The sequence below is a fragment of the Myiozetetes cayanensis genome, unplaced genomic scaffold (assembly GCF_022539395.1).
Source record: "Myiozetetes cayanensis isolate MyiCay16 unplaced genomic scaffold, myiCay2020 scf12, whole genome shotgun sequence".
In the NCBI taxonomy this organism is placed as follows: Eukaryota; Metazoa; Chordata; class Aves; order Passeriformes; family Tyrannidae; genus Myiozetetes; species Myiozetetes cayanensis.
In genome coordinates this window covers 5,445,848-5,462,698 of record NW_026086826.1, presented here as the reverse complement: position 1 = coordinate 5,462,698, position 16,851 = coordinate 5,445,848, and the positions used below count along the sequence as shown (strand labels likewise).

Sequence of the window (16,851 nt, the reverse complement as noted above, 5' to 3'; positions counted from 1 at the left end):
GAAAGCTCCCGCCCGCCCTTCCTTCCCTCCCTCCCTGCTGCCGGCACTGTGGAGCAGCATCCCAGAGCCGAGCTGGACAGCATCTCCCCCGCAGGCAGAGCACTGAATCCGCCACCGGGCGGGGTCTGGCGATGCCTCGTGTAAGCCGAGGCACCGTGGCGGCTTTGGCACGGCTCTGTGGCAGGCGGAGGGGCAACGCCGCTTTCCCCGCCACCCTTAACTCCGGGAGCAACGGCCCCGCCGAGCCTGGGGGGGCGAGGGGACGGAACGGAACCGCTGCGGGCTGCATCACCCGGGTGTCCCTCCCCAGCCCGGTGTCCGCCCCCGCTGCTCCTCACCGCCCCCTTCACCGCTCGTCCCACCCGCCGGGGGCGGGACTCGAACCCGCGGCCGTGCGCGCTCCGCGGCGCCGAGCGGGGCGGTCCCGCGGCGGCCAGTGGGAGCGCGCCTTGCTGGCAGGCGGCGGCGGCGGGGCCGGAGCGGCCATGGCGCGGGCGGGGCGGGCGGCGGCCGCGGGGCCGGGCGAGCCGCCGCGGGGCCGGCGGGGGAGCAACAGCCGCGGCCCCGCGGAGCGCTTGTAGCCGCCGCCGGGCCGCAGGCTGGCGAGCCGGGGCGCGCTGGCGGCGGCGGCGGGCGAGAAGGAGGAGGGAGGCGGGAGCCAGCCGCCGGCCGCGCCGCCGCCCCACAAGAGGATGAAGAAGCGAAAGGAGCTGAACGCCCTGATCGGCCTGGCCGCCGACGGCCGCAGGAAGAAGCCCGCCAAGAAGGGCTCGGGACACCGGCTGCTGCGCACCGAGCCGCCCGCCTCCGACTCCGAGTCCAGCTCCGAGGAGGACGAGTTCGCGGGGGCGCGGGGCCGCTGCGGAAAGTGAGTCCCGGCCCGGCACGGTCCTGCTCCGGTGCCCTCAGCGGGTCCGGTTCGCAGCTGGGGATAAAGGGGGTGTGTGAGAGGCTGGGCACTGCCAGGGAACGCCGGAGCTGCACTGAGCGTGTCCGGCCCGACAGGTCGCCTGGCTGGGGGATAGAAGTATCATCGAATCACGGAATGGCCTGGGTTGGAAGAGACTTAAAGATGGTCCAGTTCCAACCCCCTGCCGTGGGCAGGGACACCCTCCACTAAGCCATCCTCAGGGTTTTTTCCTCTTTTCCGTCGAGCCCTTAGAGCAGCGTTGATGTTGTGGAGCACAGTCCCCCGTGCGTGTTCAGCACATGTCCTGCGAGCTGGCGCAGTGCTGGTTTTCTCACGGCCGCGATGTGCTTTTGCCAATAAATAACCTTCTCGGTTAAGTGACAGCATTAATAATGGGCCCCTAAGAACAGCTGAAAGTAGGCATGTCACAGAGCAACTCGGGCTTTCGCAATTTGGAACGCTCTGGAAGTACTTGTCGTAACATTATGGTAATGCCCTGTCTTGAAACGTGTTTTCCAAGCTGTCAAGCAGATGTGCCTAGCATAAGTTTATGTGATCAGAGCAGGAAATTTTAGTAGGGGAAACCTGACAGCTGCTTTTAAATACGCTAGATGTGCCTCCTGAGGATAAACTGAACAGAGAGTAACCACCCTGACCTCACTTTATGGCCTTATTTATTCCTGGAAATGCTCTTTTTTAGCTCTTGTCAGCCCAACTGTATGCTGTTACAACTCTTGCTCCTCACTTTGCTAGAACAGCATTTAGAATAAAACTTCTGTAGGAACTGTTGTGTATTCACAGCCCGTTGCTTTGTTTCATGCAGGGGAGATTACCTACGATGCTGCAAGTTCTGTTACCCATTATGTGCGTTTGTCATTCTTGCCGCTTGCGTGGTAGCGTGTGTTGGCTTAGTCTGGATGCAGGTGGCTCTCAAGGAGGATCTGGATGCAATAAAGGAGAAGTTTCGAACTAGTAAGTGTAAATGTAACTACTATTTCACATTTTCTTCGGGCAGTACGAAGAGCTTCAGTTGCTCAGTCAAAGTCTGAAAGTACTGAGTAGACAATCTACCTCTGAACAGAAGAGTCCTATGAACCAGGACCACTTGAAGGCTTGGCAAATCTGAGGTGAATGTTATATATTCTTGCCTGCTCTGTATCTTCTGAGGAGCAGAAGGGACACTGGACTAGTTGGGCCTCTAGTTGCATTCCAAAATTCCTGACTTCAGTCTTAGGAGTGCTCTCTTCCAAAGAAAGACCCTATTAAAAAAGTTCTGAGCAGCTGCGTCAAAGCAATCTATGGAATTATGGAAAAAAAAATTAAGGAAAACAATGTTCTTGTCTTGAAGGTGTTTAAAATCCTCTGATGCTTGCTATGGTGTTACTGCAGTTTGAATGTTGCTTTGATACTATGTTTTCTCTCTGTATCCTCTGAATGGTTTTTTTGCTTGCATTGACCTGTTCTGCTATAACTTTTACATCAGGTTGCATATGCTTTGGAGTTACATCATGTTTAATACTTTGAAGTATGGAGTTAATGTGAGGCGTTTTTCTTTTAGGTCTCAGGTTATCCCTGTCCATGTAAGATTTCAACAGAATAACTTCTGTAGTGCTGTGGTGTAACAGATGGTGAGATTGGCATGTAAGGTGTGCTCTTAGTTCTCTGTACCTCACCTCTGGGCATAAGGTATGTTTTGGTGCCTTATTTTAGTGGTGTTTAAAATCCTATATATATCGAAAAAGGCAAGGATAAGCTAAGGAGCTGTGAGAATGGAGCAGAAGAGAGTGAAGCTTAAGCATTCAGATAGTCTTTGGCTGCTTCAGGAAAGCTGGATAGCTGTGTTTCACCTGAGAAGCACCACTGTTACTGTGAGGTTTGTGCCATAGCTTTGGTCTTCATCTCAGAGTTTAAGTGCCCAGGACACAAGGATGATCTTAAAAATAAGGCTGGTGAAATCAGTTTTAAAATTAGGTGCTGCTAGGGCTGGAGGTAAGCACAGGGCTTGTTTTGCTTCTGGTAAAAGAGGTGTTGAGGAATTGTGTGCAGAAATTTTTTGCTGTTGGTGTTTAGGTGTCCCTGTTCCGGTGTGTAACTGCTGTGAGGTGGGGAGTTGTCTGCCAAGGTAGAACAGGCTGGCTGGGTGTGAGAGAAAGAACTGATGATGGTAGATATGCTTTTATGTTAACTGATACTGAACTCTGAAAGTTATCTGTAATTCCTGTCCACCAGTTACGGAGGATACCTTCAGCTCCAGGTGCTGCTTTGTGGCTGTGAGTGTACCCAGCAGCTCTGCAGTGGCTTCTTTTGTGTTCTGGGTCAGCCAGCTCTTCATGGACTGCTCTGCTTTGAGGGTGTGCTGGCAGGAGAAGTTTTTCACGAGGACAACATTTGTTGGCTTTGGCGTAGCTGAGTTTCATCATTCCTGTTTTACACAGACCCCCTTTGTTAAAGCAGCTGTTCTCTCTGAGCAGATTGTCTGGCAGTTACAGATGGGCTTGTTTTCTTCTTAATCGCTCTGACAGAAAAGCTGTGCATCTAATGCTATGTCTGGTGATAAACACGTCAGATTTCCTTGCCACTGTAATAGCATGCCTAGAAGTTGGATGGGAGCCTCATAATGAGGCACAGCATTTAAAAGCAACAACAAAAAAGCAGACAGCAAGAACAACCTGGTTCCAAAAGGCAGCACTGTGCATTGGTAAGATGTGTGGGTGAACAGCAACAAAGGCATGTGATCCATGTGTCCTACAGCAGGTTTGGGAAAGGAACCTTCCTCCTCCAAATCTTCACTTTTTTTTTCTCCTCATAAGGGCAGATTCCTGTGGTGATATTTGTTATGTTCTGCCATCCTTTGCACAAACTGAGTACAGTATGAGTGCTTTTTAAAAACAAGACATCTTTGTACCTGGTTTGTTTGGAACGGGAGGAAGTCATGTGGTGTTTCCCTTCAGTTGTTAGTAATGATGCTAAGAACATGTGGCACTAAACCTTCCTAGCACTGCAAAAAACTGTGGGATCTCACTGCACACAGTGAGAGTGGCAAAACAGAAAATAATTTGTCTACAAGAGCCTCTGAAATATCAAGTTCAGTGTGAACTGCTTGTGACAAAAGCACAATTAGCTCTCAGCCTGTTTTGGCTAAAGTGCACTTTTCAACGTCTTATTTAACTGAAAGTGTTATTTGGATCTTTGGTGACCAGATTACTCTGAACCTAGAAAGTACATTTAGAACTTCCTTCAGGAGGAGCGAAGTGTTTTTTTGAAGGTGCACAGCTTTCCAGTTGTGTGTGTTCGGGCATCCACTCCACAGGCTTCCCCTTTTGACTGGATGGGTCACAGATGGAAATGTGTTCTGGGCGCTGCCAGCCACATACCACATAGGTCCCACTGCTCCTGCCAGGCTGTTCTGAACGGTGGCAGCTTGCTGTGGAGCGTTCCAGTGCTGCCTTACGGGGTGGAGGTGTGGATTTTGGGGAACTCTCATTTGCTCCTCAAAACCTTTGCTTATTTGTTCCTCAGACCTGGGGATTTGGGGTTGCCTAACAGCGCTTACAGCTAAACAGCTTAGTCACTGCAGATCTGGAAGGGCTGCATTTCTGAGGCTCACTTGAGCTGCTTTGAGCTTCACGTTTCCCTCTTCCTATAGTATTAATTGCAGTAATAACTGACTTTATTTCCAAGGACCTGATTTGTTTACCAACAGGCATTAGTGTATAAGATTATACCTTATTTTTTCAGTTGCCTCTCTGTCAGACAGAGCAACTGTAATCACATTAATCTCTTTGGAATTTACTTCATCGTCAGCAGCCCCTTTGCAGGCTTGGAAAGGGCGCTGAGGTTCATTTCACCTGCCTCCTCTGCTCTGGGACAGTGGGCAGTTCCTATTCAGAGGCCCACTACTATTTCATGCTCCCCTGTGGAGGTAATGCAAAATAACTGCACTAAATAAAGACCTGCTGAGGGCTGTCAGAATGACAGTTCTGTGCAAAGTGTTAAATTTAGTACTGTCTCTCTAGGTTCTCTCTGCAGATATTGGTATTCTTAAAACAAAAAAGAGCTGTCACTGAACGTCACTGAATCCTGAATTGGCAATAAACCCATATATGGACACTTATTACCTTCTTTCACTGCTGTAGATGTTGCTGTTTGTAATTTGTTTTCTGCCTTTCAACATTGCTTACCCAGAAATTTTGTTTTGTTTTTTTAAACATATTTCATTATTTTTTCATTTTTTAGTGGAATCTAATCAAAAGACATCATTCCAAGAAATTCCTAAGCTGAATGAAGATCTGGTGCAGAACCAAAAGCAGCTAGAACAAATTGAGACTGGAGAACTGGGGCTGAATAAAATTTGGATAAATATCACAGAGATCAGTAAACAGGTGAGAGGGATCAGTGCTTGCTTGTAGAAAATAATAAAATATTCCTTTCAGTTTTTTTTCCCAGAAATTAAGTGCAGTGCTGAGGTTTTATCTACAGACTACTGTGACCTTATGCTAAACTTCTGTTTTTAAAGTTAAAATAGAGTGTAAGTCTCACTATTAAACAAGCAAAAAACAGCCTGAGCATCCAGCTGGGCTGGAGACTGATCACAAAGAGGAGAAATTGCGTAACTGGCACAAAGACTTGAGGCAGAATTTAAAAGAACCTCAGATCTCTGCAATTCTCAATTTTCCTGCCAAACAGTTGTGATGTTTACGATGAGAGATTTGACATTTCAAATTTCTGAGAGTGTTTTGTAAGAGTTACCTGGCTCAGTGCAAGCTCCTGTTGCTGCAAGCGAGGAAGTGGTGAATATGAAGTCTGCTGACACACACTGAGACCCTGAGCTGGTGTAAATCTTGGCACTGTTGACACTGCTAGAACTAAGCCACTTACCAGAGAGCTGTTTCCTTAATAGAGCTGCTCTATTAACTCACCCTTCAAATGAAGCATCCAGCCAGGCTCTTGCTGAAATGTTTGCCCCAGAGGGTAAAAGTTCAGAGCTGCTCACGGTGAATGGTGGCAGGAGGTGTGTGTGGGGAACCCTCCTTGACGCAGGTGCTCTGGGGTTTCATTTTTAGGACCACTGAGGTGCCTGCTCAGGTGCATAAGTGTATCTGAAAAACTTGATTTGCTTTCTTTGGCATCTGACAGTCTGCTTTATCCACAGTTATTTGGGTGCTTCATGGGACTTTGAAAATGCTCTTATCTGCACCTGCATGTTAAAGATACCTGCACGTGGTCCATGCAGGCCCTCAAGTTACTTCAGGGTCTGGTTACAGTCTGAGCCAGATCTTCTGGGGTTCAAAATCTAGTTACTTGGGTTTTTTCCATGAATTGTTGGGATGTGCTGCTGGGAATAGTCTCAGCCAATATTTACAGCTGTGGAACTAGAGTCTGCATGCCAGCTGATCTATATTGACCTAATGCAACATTAAAACCTTTCTCATTTCCTCAACTTGTGAAACAACTTTTTTTTTCTTTTTTTAACCAGAAGAAAGTGGATTTTATCCACTTCACCTTTGTGCTGTCCAATGTGAGAAGAAATCATTTCTCTTCATTTTGACTACTGACTGCTACAAATTGATTTTGAAGTGAGAGCATTAGCGATGAATGACTAGCACGCAGTTTTAATTTATTTGACAACCTCTAGGTTGGAATGAACAAGTAATCATGAAGATGCATTGAATAACTTGCTGTCAGGGACAATCAGGGGACAGAAACTGAGCTAACCTGCTGTGCATAGGTTGTCACTGTTCCACTTCTGCAGCAGAAGGTTTGGGTGATCTGTGCAACTTCCTTGCCCGTCACTCGACTAGAGAAGTTGTGTGGCTTCACTGGGTTCTGCCAGGGAGGTTTGATTGCTAAATGCATAAGTGGATGACTGTTTCCTCCATGTAAGGATTTCTTGCACAGTCTTTAAGTCTTTCTTGGGCAACAGCCTCTCTCTAAGAGGATGAGTGTGAAATTGGCAGAGGGTACCATATGGAAAAGAAGGGGCTTCTATGGCTTTCATTCAACTTAAAAAAGAAATAAATAAAAACTTCCTGTTTTGCAAGAAGCAGAATATTTTAGTGTAGCCTAGGCAGGACTTCTAGAGAGAGAGGTGTTTTGTGTGTGTACATATATGTTTTTGTATTACCTTATGTTTTAATGTTACACATTAGGTCACTAGTATTGGGGAAGGTCAGAATCAGGATTATGTTGCCTGATTCTAAGTATTCCCTTTTGGTTTTAGGTATCACTATTGACCTCAACAGTAAATCATCTCAAAAACAACATAAAGTCTGCTGCTGATCTGATTTCTCTTCCTCTCACAGTAGAGAAACTTCAGAAGGTAAGCACTGTAAATATAGCTGTCACTAAATGTGTTCTGTGCTGCTGATCTGCAGCTGGGCCCCTGGGGACAGCAGTGACAGCAAGAGCTACCTGATTTGCATGCAAGGAATATTTGCTTCCCTTGTCCTTAAAATTTGACTTCATATACTTGATATTGTATGGTCCTGTGATAATACATGGCAGGTAAAAAATTTGAAGGCCTTATTTATCCCCTTTGGAGATGCATTTGTTTGGAGATGCATTGTCTTATGTTGTCACATCTTTACCTTGGAGCTGATCTTTCTGTTTACTTAAAGTTGCTAATCTTAATATTGTTTAAGACACATGGAAGTGTCTGTCTGCAGTTTTATAACTGTTTACAAGTAGCTGGGTTTTTTTAGCTTTTTTAATTGGAAAAGAAAATTGATTGCTCTCTCTTAATACAATGTCTTACCATGTGCCTTAGCTGAGCGTTCTTTACCAAGAACTGTCCTGTTTATTTTGGTAAAAAGAATGGCTTGTTGATACTTGCCTGGCTCTTCCATGGCAGCTCTGTTTATTTAGCAATAAGCATTTATATTTGGCTAAGGTCTAATGTGAGCTTTGTGGTATTATGGGTTTCCATGTCTCATTTCCTATCCCTACAAAATTAATGTATGATCAACAAGCTAGTGATATGCAAAGCAATTAAGTGTGGTTTGGCTGATTGGGCTGCCAGGATTTCTTTTTTTCTGGGAGGAGTACAAAGCTGTTTCCTAAGCTTCTAATTTGCTGCTGTAAGCATGCTGGATTTTCATTGTGTCCTAACAGAAGTAAGTCTTAAGGCTTGTTGTATCAGCAACAGTGTGGCCAGCAGGACCAGGGCAGTGATTGTCCCACTGTACTCAGCACTGGTGAGGCCAAATCTCAAATCCTGAGTCCAGTTCTGGGCCTCTCACTACCAAGAAAGACACTGAGGTGCTGGAACATTTTCCAGAGAAGGGCAGCAGAGCTGGTGAAGGGTCTGGAGCACAAGTCTGATGAGAAGCTGCTGAGGGAGCTGGGGTGGGCTCAACCTGGAGAAAAGAAGGCTCAGGGAGTACCTTACTGCTCTCTACAATTACCTGAAAGGAGGTTGTGGCAAGGTGGGATGGGTCTCTTCTCCCAAGTAACAAGTGATAGGACAAGAGGAAATGGCCTCAAGCTGTGCCAGGGGAGATTTAAGTTGGATAATGGGAAAAATTTTGTCACCAAAAGGGTTGTCAAGCATTGGAACAGGCTGCATGGGGAGGTGGTGGAGTCACCGCCTCTGGAGGTATTTAAAGTGCATGAGTTGGAACTTGGAGATGTGGTTTAGTGGTGGACTTGGCAGCGCTGGTTTAATGGTTGGACTCAAGAGATCCTTTCCAACCTAAGTGATTTGCAGTTTTGAGTGCAAAGAGCTCACCTGCATATTTTTGTGGCAGGCTGCCTGCAGTTTCACTAAAAATACCTTGTGTTTAGCAGGTTGGAATTTTGGGACAGTGCAGTTTGAGGAAGGCTGAGATTTCTGTCCTCTGCTTTATTGCAGACTGTAGCAACCATAGGTAGCACTCTTACCAGTGTGGCTCATGATGTTGAAAATATACAGACAGCTATTGAAGAATACAAGAAATCCATAGAAATACTCCAGAATGATGTGGTAAGAAAATGTACTGATTTATCACTGTTTTAATGGTTACCTGACTAATACGAAGAAAGTTAAAGAATTGTGTGGAGTTTTCCTTAAGCCTTCAAAATACTTTTGAGGTTTCAGTAGGTTGGCACATTAATTGGGTGATCTTCCAATCCCTGTGTGTCACCTATTATATGGTACCAAGAATAAATAACGTTTCTCTGTAGCCAGAATTTTTGTTCCCTACTGCACTTCTTATTCTGTGTATTTTTGCTTCCTACTCCTCAGATGTGGAGCCTTGGGAAACTTTGCAGGGTACTGCTTATGGTAACTGTCTGCACTGTTTTGGCTTTGAGGATGGTCAGAAAATTGAGATAGTTTGTTGGTTGAATTAAGGATGCATATACAGCTGAAATTACTGACTGTCCTTACCAAAAACTACTTGCTGTATTTATACTGACCTCTCACTGGGGGTTAACAAACTAAGCCAATAATTACAGATTCTCAGCTAAACTGCAATACAGCCTTACTTTAATTCTTCCAGAAAAAAATCTAAATTAGACACATAATAAAGCTTGATTCAGTCTCTGGGTTCTACAAAAACATTGGAGATACGGCAGCGTGTATGGCAGAAAATGTGTACCATAATACTTCATTAAAGGAAGAAGAGCTAATTAGGAGTGTTTAATAAAAATAAATTTGGACTTTATGTGTTTGAAAGAGAAAATTCTAATTAGCCTAGTTAAAATACTGCATGCACAACACACATGAATGGCTATAATTGTAGCAAAACATCCTTAGCAACAGTCTGCCAGTTATTAAAAGCTTATTTACAGGCATTTGGTAACATAATTTTCTGCTTCTTTCCTTAGAAGGAATTAAAACAGATGCCTTCACTTCCCTCCACTGTTGTGCCAAGGACTGAGGCAAATCAGACAGAAAATTGCAAAAAGGTATTTTCCTCCCTTGCATAAGGAATTTTGGTACAAGTGTCATGGACATGTCACTTACCTGCGTGTTTCACAGTACTGTAGTCTGCAAAATGTATGGTTTTTATCAAACAATACAAATAGCATCCTTCAAAACAAAGCATGAGATAATTTTGCTGTAGTTTGTTCCTGTGGATGTGCAAACAGGAAAGTGCCCTGGTCTAAGAGTATTTTTTTTTTTGTGTGTCCTGACTGAGTGAGGAGTAAAAAGACTGAAACCAATATCTGACAAAATGTAGGTGTACTTTGCTAATGTAAATGGAAACGAGTTAAAGGCTCATGGAGTGGGTTTTATGGCAGGTATTTGCTAATCTGAGCAAATTTGGGAGTGGCACATATTGAGTCACCCTCAATGTAAAGAGATGTGGAAAGCAGTAATTCATCAACAACAACAAAAAAAGGTTAATGTGTGGGCTTTTAGCTGAATGGGTTGGAACTGAATGACTGCACTTGCTTACATTTAATACAGTCAATATCTTCCTCAAAAGTGAATCTTGTGTATAAATATGCCCAGTACGTGTTTTCTGGGGAAAAACGATTGGTGTGCTTACAAAGCTTGACCTGGAAAACGAGATGAATGGGCTTTCTGTGTCCGCTGGCACAGCTGAAGTGATTACACTAGCAACTAAGAGGTTGCTAGGGAAGAAGGTTGCAACCTGGGGAAGGTTGCAACCCGAGGAAGAATCTCATTTTCAAGCTTTGAAAGTTGTGAGTAACTTTCTGGAAACTTCCAGCTGGATGTTTTCATCGGTGGAGAGCCGGCCTGAAGTCTGCCCAGCTAAACTGGGTCAGTCATGTTGTTAATAGCAGGGGCGCTGCTGCCGAGGCTGAGTAAACTGACACGTGCTGGGTTTATGTTTCAGGAAAGCCAGGCACTGCAGGCAGCTCTGGAAGAGCTGAACAACACCGTGGTGGCCTTCCGAAAGTCGAATGACATCAGGCTTCTAAACGTGGACTCAGCCATTGGCAACCTCAGCCGGAAGGTTACGCTGTTGGAAAACTCTCCCCTTGTTGTGAATAACCTGGACAAAAGAGGGAACTTGTCTACCAGCGTGGTAAGTATTTGATGGCTGAGGTAGTTTTAATACCTTCCTTACGCTGCAGATACAGCTTTTCAGACCTAACTAAAGAAAATGTCAGAATGAGACCTGGGATACTGAGGATTTCATTGTAAAAGGCTGGAATGCATTCCATATTTCTGAACAGATAGCCAGCATTAGGAGTATCTCTGAAGCAGTGTGTCATTTCTGCCCTGCAGATTCTACAGAAAAATGTCCAAAACGCTGTGACATTTAAGACTTGGGTGATTGCTTCATGGGGCAGGATTCACAAAACCAGCTGTGTTTTAGAAATCACTTTGGCATAGGTCTGTTAAGACCACTGAGGAGCTAGGTGGGGTTCTGCATTGTTCAACAGTGCTTAAATTCTAAAAAAACCAAACAAACAAACAATAAAAACCCCCTAGATATGTTCATAAATTCTTCCACTGCCCTCTGTATGCCATACTGGGGCCAGTCAGTGAGAATATGTTCTGTATATTTAGCAATAAAGGAAGGTGCTGACGTTGCTGTGGTAAATTACATAACCCATTTTTATAACTTCATGTTTATTCTAGCAGGTATCTGCCCTGGTTTTTTCCTGCTTCATGCCTGCCAAATTTGAAGGAAAGAACCTCTGTGTAGAAAATAAAAAGCAAATGCATAAATTCTGCTCTGTTCTTTTTTTGCAGGGGAATGATGCAACTACCTCTCCAAAAGCAGAAAATGAAGAGCAACTAGATAGTGAAACTCAGTCAAATACAGAACTGAAGGTAAAGTAAGGAAATGCAAATTATGCTGGATTAGCAGAGCATGTAATTGTCTTTCTAATCATGTTTGAAATGAACTTTAATTGAGCAAAGGTCTGCAAACAGTCTGCTCAGCTTTTTAGAAGTCCAGAGTAGGACAGCTTACCCCGCCCCTTTTGGGGACAGGAAGTCAATTAGGATGGAAGAGAAGTTGTAACAGTTTAAAGTCTTGCCATTCTGGCTACGTGTGGGACAGCACAGCTGAGCTGCTGTAGTGTCCTTTCATGCAGCTGAAAGAATTTTGAGACATTCAATTCATGTATAAATGTTCACTCCAAGTATTTTTGACCATTTCATATTATTGTTTTTCAATGTCTTGTCCTTTTCTATAGGGAATATAGGAACTAAATGTCAGATTCTTTTGAAATCAGTGACTGCAAAATAGTTGTCTGTTTTTCAGGTTGAGGTACTGATTCTGTTGTTCTCTTACAGACCATGTGAATTTATTCCTAGCATCTCTTCATTGATTTTTGTTTGTTTATTTTTGTTTTTAAATCTTGTTTGTTATTTTAAACTTCATCAGCCTGGATCAGTCACTCAAACTTGCTTGCATATTTTAAATTACTACCTTTCCTGATTGTCTGCCTCTACTGAAGGGGGTACTTTTTAAGATTTTTTTTTTCCCTTTTACATATACAGGAAACAGGAACTAGAGATTCTCAGGTATCAAAACTAAGAGAGACGCTTCAGCTGATCAGTGCTCTCACAGGCAAGCCAGAAAATGACAGACCCATCGAGACAACAAAGAATGGTAAGAATGTCTTGCAACAGTAAATACTGAAGGTTCCCTGTGTAACTCAAAGGATAACTAATGAAGGTGGATAATTTAGACCATTCCTTAAGATTTTGATGAAGGTTATTTTGGTTAAAGTGGTACAGAAAACTGTATATGACTCCAGAAGCTTGAAGGTGATTTTCTGTGTGTATGGCAGGATTCACATCAGCATCTTGTGTTTGAAGGCACAAAGAGATTAACTTGTAGAACTTTATACCCAGTAACACTTGGTTTTGCTTGATAAGATGAAAACAACCTAGGGGGGCAGGTGTAATTTGCTTAATAAAGCTTCCTCAGCACCCTCAGAGTGGGAAGCAGGAAACACTTCCAAGTCATTCGTTGTATGGGAGTTTACAAATACACATCTCCTAGTACAGGATGAAAGATAAAGGCTGTGTCCTAAAATTCTTCTTTCAGTTATTGGTAAAAGAGGACAACACTTCTGTATTCTGAAATAATTTTGCAGCATTCCTATCCCATACAGCATCTGTGATGCAAAAAAAAAAAAAAAAATTCAGTTTTATTGCATTTTTGTTTGGTTTTGCTAACTGTAATTCTGTGGAATTAGTAAGACTAATAGAAGTTGTTTTGTAACAGTTGAAAGTAGTCCGAGTACTACAGCAAAGCCCACAGACCTTTCAAGGCTGACTTCAAGGTCAGCTGGTGACAACACAGAGAGTAATGGGCAGCCGAGCCATCTGTCCTTACCAGGAATTTCCAGCATCGAAGGTATGTCCTTTCTAGGCTGACCTTTTTTTCTGAATATTTCATGTAAATATTTAGGAAATGATAAGTGTAAGCATTCTGGGAAAAGTGAGGTCAGTTTTTAAAGCTTGAGAACTATGGGCTTTAAAAAAAACAAAGGAATTAAAAAAACCCAAAAACCAACTGAAAGGAAAGAGCAGCATGTAAAAGGAAAGAAACTGAGATTTAAGCAGGAGTGTGCAATATAAGTGAATTATAAATGTTTTGACTACCAAAGTATTGTATTAAGTGTCCCAGAGATTGGGAGAGAAGTCAAGGGCAGAATTGGTGTGATTGAAGGAAAAAGAAGTAGATATGAGTGTGTATGTTCTGGGGCTTTTTTCTTTTCTCTATTAATTGTTTTAAGAGAACTCTGCCTGGTCAGATGAATGGTTTCTGGATCTTGCTGTTCAGTCTCTTCAGCCACTGAAAGGGCAACTCTTTGCATCAGGAAGTGAATAGACACTTTTCCTTTTATATCATCTGTAGTGTTGGTATGGCAACAGTCATTCAGAGCTTGCTTTTGTGGAGGAGAACTGCATCTGTATGCCGTTAGTGGTTGTAAAATGGGCTGCTAGTTGTTACCAGAAATAGGGATTACTTTTTTTTCAGATTTAGTGTAATTTAATCCAGAAATGTTCATGCTTTTTTCTCCCAAACTGTTACCAACAGCTTGTGACAACACAGGAGGTGAACTCCACACTCAGGGACGCTGTACTTAATTACTGGGTAGTGAGACTCGAGTGCTGTAAAACTGGGAAAGCAGCTTAAAGGATATTCCTGTGTACTTAAAGGAGCTACTTCTCAATCCTTGTTCTCTTTGCAGATCTTCAGAAGCTGTTTGAAAAAGCACCTGAAGATGCTCATGGGAAACTCACATATGAAGATCTTCAAACGTTGCTTGGCTCCATAGCCCAAGAGTCACAGAGCTTTAAGGAATTTGACACAGATGGAGATGAGAAATACACGCTAACAGAACTGAGATTAGCATTAGGTGTATAGGATATCTATATTTAGAAATTTGATATTGGTGGATGTTACTGTAGCTAAAGGAAGCTACAGGACATGAAAAAACTACGTCTGCACTTTCCCAGTGTTTTACTGATCTGTGGAGCTAAATTACTGTACACATTGACACCTTTTTTCATTTGCATTTATTGAAAAGAAATTTACAAGTTTATATGTCTATAGGACATACTATTGGGACTGTGTTAAAATCCAGAAAATTCCCGAACTTGGAAACATTTTCCTCTAATTCTTTCCTTTTCAAAGGAGTTCTTGGTTTTAATTTAAAATGTGTACATACTAAAATAAAACTATGGTTTTATATTTCACTGAAATTTGCCTTAAATTAGAGAGCTGCACTTTATGAAGAGCAGAAGGAAATCTGTCTTGTGAAGATGGGCTGCTTCTGCCTGTAAATATTTGAGATAGAGTAAATTATGCATATTTAAGGGGAAGTTTGTGTCAGGGGCTGTGTTGGTAGTAAGTGGTTTATAATGAGAGACTGAGCCTGAAATGGGTGGTTAAGAGCTTCAGCTGAATTTCTGATTTTGACTAAGTAAATCCGTGAATGAGTTTGGCCTCAGTCAGAGGAAAGCAGGAGGGGTAAGTCATGCCCATCGATAGCAGGATGTATTTTTAAAGGGAGGAGTTGAAAGTGTTTTTATATCATAAGCCTACAGGAACAATTAAATTGCCGAGTGCTTGGGTTTTCACTTCAGCATTCTTTAAGCTTTGCTGTGCTGCATCCAGATTATATTTTGTGAGATGAGCCTGTCTATTTATTTTTTTTAAAATGAACATATTGAATAGCTTTATCAGACGCTTAAGAGGTAAAAGCCTCCAGCGCAGCCTGCTGAGTAGCTCCTGAACAATTTGTGCTTCAGCACTGCACTGCTACACTCCAGGAGTGCGAGCAGGTGGGAAGGCCCAGACTAGATTCGTGAGCTGTTTCCTGACTATTGGAAGTCTGGTCACTTCTTGGTACCTTTATTTTTTGTGTCCTTGCCGACAGAAGGATGTAAAAAGCAGGGTAGGCATGTGCATCATTCTGTACTGATACCCGGTTTGTAAGTGAGAATTACTATAGAGGAATTTAAAGATCAGTTTGGATCTAAGCACAGAGTATATTTGTAAACCTCTGGAACATAGAAAAATTACTTTTGCAGAGGGGATTCTCACTTGCAGGCTGTATCAGAGCCAAGTTGGGTGATTTTGCTCACAAATATCACTGATCTGGTTAAGAGTTTCTTGCATGATTAGTGAATTGAAGTTGCCCACCTCACTGAAACATCAGTTTATGTGGAAGTTGGTTTGCAATTGTTGACTTTTATATAACTTAAGCCTGGATGTTTTATCAGTAATTGTATTCTGGAAGTATGAATCAGCAAAGGAATGTACAAAATGGAGCCCTGTTATCCATTTCCTAGGCTTCTTTCACTGTTGCTCTTCTATCCTGTTTGGGTAATGCCGATGTCACCCAATACCAAAATGCTTTTGATGTGACGTTTGAAAATGCAGTATTTAAAAACAAAACCAAACCAACCAACCTTGGCTTTAGAAAGGGCAAGAAGCCAACACTTGCTTCTTGCTGCTTCCCACACCCTTTTATACACTACTGTGTAATTCCTCAACCAAATAATAAAAAAAAAGCAATAAAATTTAACCATTCTGATATTTTATTTGTACATACTGTATCATAGCCATATGCCGGAGTTTGCAGAATATTTTTGGAAGTTTTGTTTGTATGAAATTTAACTTACCTTAAAATTTAGGGGGATTTACGGTTATCGCAGTGTGAATCTTATTAGTGTTTTGTTTTGTTGCAGTCTGCTTTACTTTTAGAAGGCTCTTCAACAGCAGCGATGAAAACTGTCAGCTAGACATGATGTGTGCCGTTCCCCTGCCTGTGCCCCGGGAGCCGAGCTGGGCAGCGATCGGCCTGGGACACAGCTGCCCGGGGATGCTGCTCAACTTGCATGTCGAGAGCGTACTCGACTGCTGCTCGCTGTAGTCAGTGCTGCTGTAGGGTGGACTTGTGCTGTCAATTAGACAAAATCTGATCATCCCCGAGGACGGCGGTCGCTTTCGTGCTGCAAGCAAGCTGGGAGGCACCGGTCCCATCCTGCCACCACTTTCCATCCCGCACGCTTCCCAAAGCCCTGACGCCGGGCGCTGGCAAGGGTTCCTCTCCCGTGTTTATTCACGCTGCAGATGGCAGAGGGCACAAAAGCCACGAGTGTAGTTAATACGCTTGTCCGGATCAGCTCCGTGCCTGCTGCTGGGGCGGTACCAGAGGGGCGGCCGAAAGCTGCGGGCAGCACGTCCTGCAGAAAACAGCGGTGTCTGTCTGAAATCAAAAGAAACGAAGCGGTGACACCGAGCTGTAGCGGGAACAGAGCGATGCTTTGCTGACACTGTCGCGCCGCGGTCCCCGGGTCCGTTCTCGGGCTGTGTTTGTGGTTTCGGGTGACCCCCTTCCCCCGTGTACCTTCCCCCTGCGGTTACCGACCTGCGCGGGGCTCCGCTTCGCCACGTACCGCGACTTTTAATTGATGCCAATAATAATAAAAAAATAAATCTCGTTCCCGGCGTGCGGCTCCGGCCTGTTCGGGGCGGGGCGGGGCGGGCTGTGGGCGGCCGGCGGGGCGG

General features: G+C 43.9%; 1 protein-coding gene across 2 annotated transcripts; it reads left to right on the top strand.

Moving 5' to 3' along the window:
* The first annotated feature begins 570 nt into the window (after window positions 1-570).
* Window positions 571-16,783, top strand: EFCAB14 (EF-hand calcium binding domain 14). 2 transcript variants are annotated; one of them, XM_050307004.1, is made up of 11 exons: window positions 571-868; window positions 1,734-1,882; window positions 5,147-5,292; window positions 7,131-7,229; window positions 8,760-8,870; window positions 9,719-9,796; window positions 10,696-10,887; window positions 11,562-11,642; window positions 12,318-12,429; window positions 13,051-13,182; window positions 14,024-16,783. In XM_050307004.1, the coding sequence occupies exons 1-11, from the start codon at window positions 693-695 to the stop codon at window positions 14,197-14,199; spliced, it is 1,452 nt and encodes a 483-aa protein (XP_050162961.1). In that variant the 5' UTR covers window positions 571-692; the 3' UTR covers window positions 14,200-16,783. The 2 variants fall into 2 exon arrangements, with proteins under 2 accessions (XP_050162961.1, XP_050162960.1); XM_050307003.1 differs by having other exon boundaries at window positions 572-868; window positions 9,716-9,796.
* The last annotated feature ends 68 nt before the right edge of the window (window positions 16,784-16,851 follow it).

Coding starts and splice junctions, on each gene's coding strand:
- EFCAB14 (XM_050307003.1), top strand. CDS start 693: ATGAAGAAGCGAAAGGAGCTGAACGCCCTGATCGGCCTGGCCGCCGAC. Junction 11,643..12,317: donor AGTCAAATACAGAACTGAAG/GTAAAGTAAGGA, acceptor TTACATATACAG/GAAACAGGAACTAGAGATTC. Junction 12,430..13,050: donor CATCGAGACAACAAAGAATG/GTAAGAATGTCT, acceptor GTTTTGTAACAG/TTGAAAGTAGTCCGAGTACT.